The following is a 3653-nucleotide window of genomic DNA, read 5'->3' as shown; positions in this document are numbered from 1 at the left end:
TGTGTGTGTGTGTGTGTAGTGTTCAGAGGCCTCAGCAGTGCCCATGAAACCAAAATGTTGAAGGACTATAAACTGGTAAGAAGGCATACTGGTGGCAAATATGAGGGCAAGGAGTGGGACAGTCCTGGGCACAGAGCCTGCCCGCAGCCCACATGACAAGAACAGTCACCTTGCCCCAGAATAAAGCCCAGCACACAGGTAGAACTCACAGCAGATTGCACCATCAGAACAGAGGTGCCTGGGAGCCTTACTGAACCTCAAGCTTTTCTCAAAGAGGGAGCCACAGAGCAGGTGGCAGACACCATGGGATCCCTTTCAGTCTCTTCTCCCAGAGGGCTTGCCCACTGGCAAGGGCTCCTGCTTGTTGGTAAGTAGGTAACAATCTCATGGGGTAGATGAAAAAAATTGTCAGAGACACTGGTTGGACCTCTTAAAGTTCCAGTGCTCTGAGAAGAGAGGGAAGGCTTCTGTTTGGACCAGAAAGTAAAAAAAGTTGAGTCTCGTAGGATGGGGAAGGGAGCTCAGCAAGAGAGAATTCTAATAACGTGGAAGTGATGAGAGGCAGGAAAACTTCCATTGTTGTTCATGTCCAAAGTTATTCATCATTGAGTATTGAATTATGAGAACTGATAATAATAATGATTTATGTAACCTGGCTGCTGTGGCTCAGTGGATTGCGCGTCGGCTGCGAGCCAAGTGTCGCTGGTTCGATTCCCAGTCAGGACACATGACTAGGTTGCACGTCAGGTCCCCAGTTGGGGGGCACGAGTGAAAGGCAACCACAGAGTGATGTTTCTCTCCCTCTCTTTCTCCTTTCCCCTCTCTCTACAAATAAAATAAACAAGTTAATTAATTAATTTTTAAAAAATTATTTAAAAAATAATGATTTATGTCAGATAACACAAGAAGAAACCTTAACCAGGCGTGCTAGGCATTGTGTACTACCAACCTGGACCGTGGGAGGCACCTCACACACATGCAGACCAAGGGGGAGAGATGGAGAGACCTGCTCAGGGTCCAGGACCTCATCTTTCCATCCCAATATATAGATCCAAACATTGATCAATACTTTCTTCTTTCCTAGTCTCACTATTAAGCCACTGGGGTCTGCCCACCAGCGCCCAGTTTGCTGTTGTGTCCACCGATGCTGCTGAAGGACGGGCTGTACGCCTGCGTTTCCGCAATACACCTCCCGACGTTAGAGGCTTCAGGTGGTTCAGAGGAGAAAGAGAAATCAACAATAATAAAATTGGAGGTATTTTTTTGATGGAGGGAAGATTTGAAAAAGGGCCTTCACACAGAGGACGAGAGATAGTAGACTTGAATGGATCCTTGATCATAAGGAGGGTCACCATGAGGGATGCAGGAATGTACACCGTAGTGGCCTACCTTCGTAATTCAAAAAAAGAAATAGGATTTGGACGCCTTAATGTATACGGTGAGTGATTGTTCTCTGACCTCTGGGTGTCGGGTGGGGTGAATTCTTCTTCACACAAAGGACAGACAGCCCTGGACTCTGCCTACATTCTCCTCTGCATCACGTCCCAGGTTGGGTTTTGGTATTTAATGCAGGACACGCAGAGTGCAGACAGCCTTCCTCAGATTTTAGTTCCCTTCCCAAATTCCAGCCCTGCAGACAGTCCCTGAAGACAGAAGGACCAGTCTGACAAGTGTGACTCAGACGAGGGAGACCAGTCTCAGTGCAGCCCCCTGAGCCCCTCCCTATGACCGTGACCCTGAGAATGACCCTGCTGTTCTAGGTCACAGCAGGAACTGAGAGGTCCCTGCAATTCTCACAGTGCTCAGCCCAGAAACCGCTCCCCCAGAACCTTGTCCCAGGGGTCTGGACTCCATAGACCTTGGGGAGCCTGAGCCGGACTCGGTTTGGCCTCCCAGGAAAGGCTAATCAGGTAATGGTTTAATGGGCGCCCAAGTCACAAGGCCCCTGAGCTGGTCACTAGTCAGAGATCATGCCCAAGATACACATCCTGACAAAAATAGAGTTCAGTCTATCCAATAAGACTGTGTGTGAGAGCTCAGTTAAACAATGTCTTTGGATTTTAGATGACTGTCCTGGGGGACTTAGCAAAGTTCAGAGAAAGATCGGTGTCCCCAGAAGGAAACTGAGAGAAAAAGATTTTCCGGGCAGATCCTCATTCGCCAGGATCAGCCCAGGGGATTCTTTCTTGGGGTTGATCAGTAGCAGATGCCTCTTGTTTGAACAGTTTGTCTATCTCAAGATTTAGGTCAGAAACTCAATATTTCATGATTAATATGCTGACAATCTGGCAGCCAAATCTTCATCTTTTTTCAGAGGGTAAACAGACACAGGGAGAAACAGTCACTGAAGCAGAGTCACACAGACCATGAGCAACTGATCACAGTCACTCGAGGTCTCTCTGCAGCCTCAGCCTTGTCTTCTCCTCCACCCTGGGGACGAATGAGGGGTCTGTGGATTCCTGAACCAACCATTGGTCAGATCATTTATTTGTTTCCTGCTGTGTTACTGTCACTCCCACTGGAGTATAAAGTAAAAAATGTTCCCTTCTCACTCCCCACTCTACCCCTGAAACCAGCTCATGAACCAACATGTAACACTCTCAGTTGTTTTTGATAAGTTAGGAGAAATAAGTGGTGATTTAATGAATGAGTTAATGAGTGATTAAAAAATCCAAAATCTCTTCAGAGCCTGGAACCTGGATGCAGAGTCCTTGGATTTCTGGCCTTAGGAGACAGGCTCCCTGTGCCTCCTGGGGCTAAGACCCATGTCTCAGACCCTTTTCTGCTCTCTAATGAAATAATATTTCTTGTCATGGGTTTAGACCTGTGGGGTATTAATAACAATAATTTTCACATATGCAACAATATTAAGTTTTTCCAAATTTCTGTCTAGTGGCTACCTAACAGAAATAGCCCACAAGGGTGACCTTTACAAGCTCACTGGGGACTGTGAGGGGCTGAGATGTCTGAGGAAGCAGCATGGTTCCATGTCTCAAGCCCATTCTCAACCAGTCCCATCCTCTGTTTCTCCTCAGAGCCTGTGACAATGCCCGCCCTCCTTGTCAGCAACACCACAGTCACAGAGAACAAGAATGCTGTGGTCTTAACCTGCTACACAAATGCAGTCTCTGTGCGGTGGTGGCTCAATGCCTGGTATCTGCAGTTCAGCGAGAGGATGAAGCTGTCTGAGGACCGCAGAAGCCTCACCATAGACCCCGTCAAGAGGGAAGATGCTGGGATATACCAGTGTGAAGCCTCCAACCCTATCAGTTCTGCCAAAAGTTGGGCTGTTGAGCTGCGTGTGAATCATGAGTGACCCTCTTCTCTTCCTTTATGTTGTTAAATTCTAAATAAACTTTTTTGAATTATTATAATGGATTTGTTCTGAAGGTTAATATTTCTTAAAAAGATTGGCATTGAGTCAACAGACACTCAAAACTGTGAGCTGACATTGTCATTATTGCTGACTTAAGGTCATATTTCAGACCAAATCCCACTTTGGTTTGGCCTCATTTGTACCATGTCCACAGTGGAGGTGACATTGTGTCCCTAAGAGAATGAGCAGTGGTTGTGTGATGGCCAATGAAAGCAGATGATGAGCTCACAGAGTCTGAACCCTGTCCCTTCTTCAGACAAACCTGTGAAGGGCACCT

General features: G+C 46.9%; 1 protein-coding gene across 1 annotated transcript; it reads left to right on the top strand.

Moving 5' to 3' along the window:
• The first annotated feature begins 303 nt into the window (after positions 1-303).
• On the top strand, positions 304-3316 carry LOC149995110 (cell adhesion molecule CEACAM21-like). Its single transcript, XM_090261236.1, has 3 exons — positions 304-367; positions 1085-1438; positions 3036-3316. The coding sequence occupies exons 1-3, from the start codon at positions 304-306 to the stop codon at positions 3314-3316; spliced, it is 699 nt and encodes a 232-aa protein (XP_090117362.1).
• Positions 3317-3653: the final 337 nt, after the last annotated feature.

The sequence above is a fragment of the Furipterus horrens genome, unplaced genomic scaffold, assembly GCF_987537825.1.
Source record: "Furipterus horrens unplaced genomic scaffold, mFurHor1.1.pri manual_scaffold_13, whole genome shotgun sequence".
In the NCBI taxonomy this organism is placed as follows: Eukaryota; Metazoa; Chordata; class Mammalia; order Chiroptera; family Furipteridae; genus Furipterus; species Furipterus horrens.
Note: the sequence above shows the minus strand (reverse complement) of the source record. Positions and strands in the feature narration are given on the sequence as shown.

Bases quoted from the DNA above. Each gene is read 5' to 3' on its own strand.
- LOC149995110 (XM_090261236.1), top strand. From the start codon at position 304: ATGGGATCCCTTTCAGTCTCTTCTCCCAGAGGGCTTGCCCACTGGCAA. The intron at 368-1,084 runs GTAAGTAGGTAA...CTTCTTTCCTAG, and splicing joins GCAAGGGCTCCTGCTTGTTG to TCTCACTATTAAGCCACTGG. The intron at 1,439-3,035 runs GTGAGTGATTGT...GTTTCTCCTCAG, and splicing joins TGGACGCCTTAATGTATACG to AGCCTGTGACAATGCCCGCC.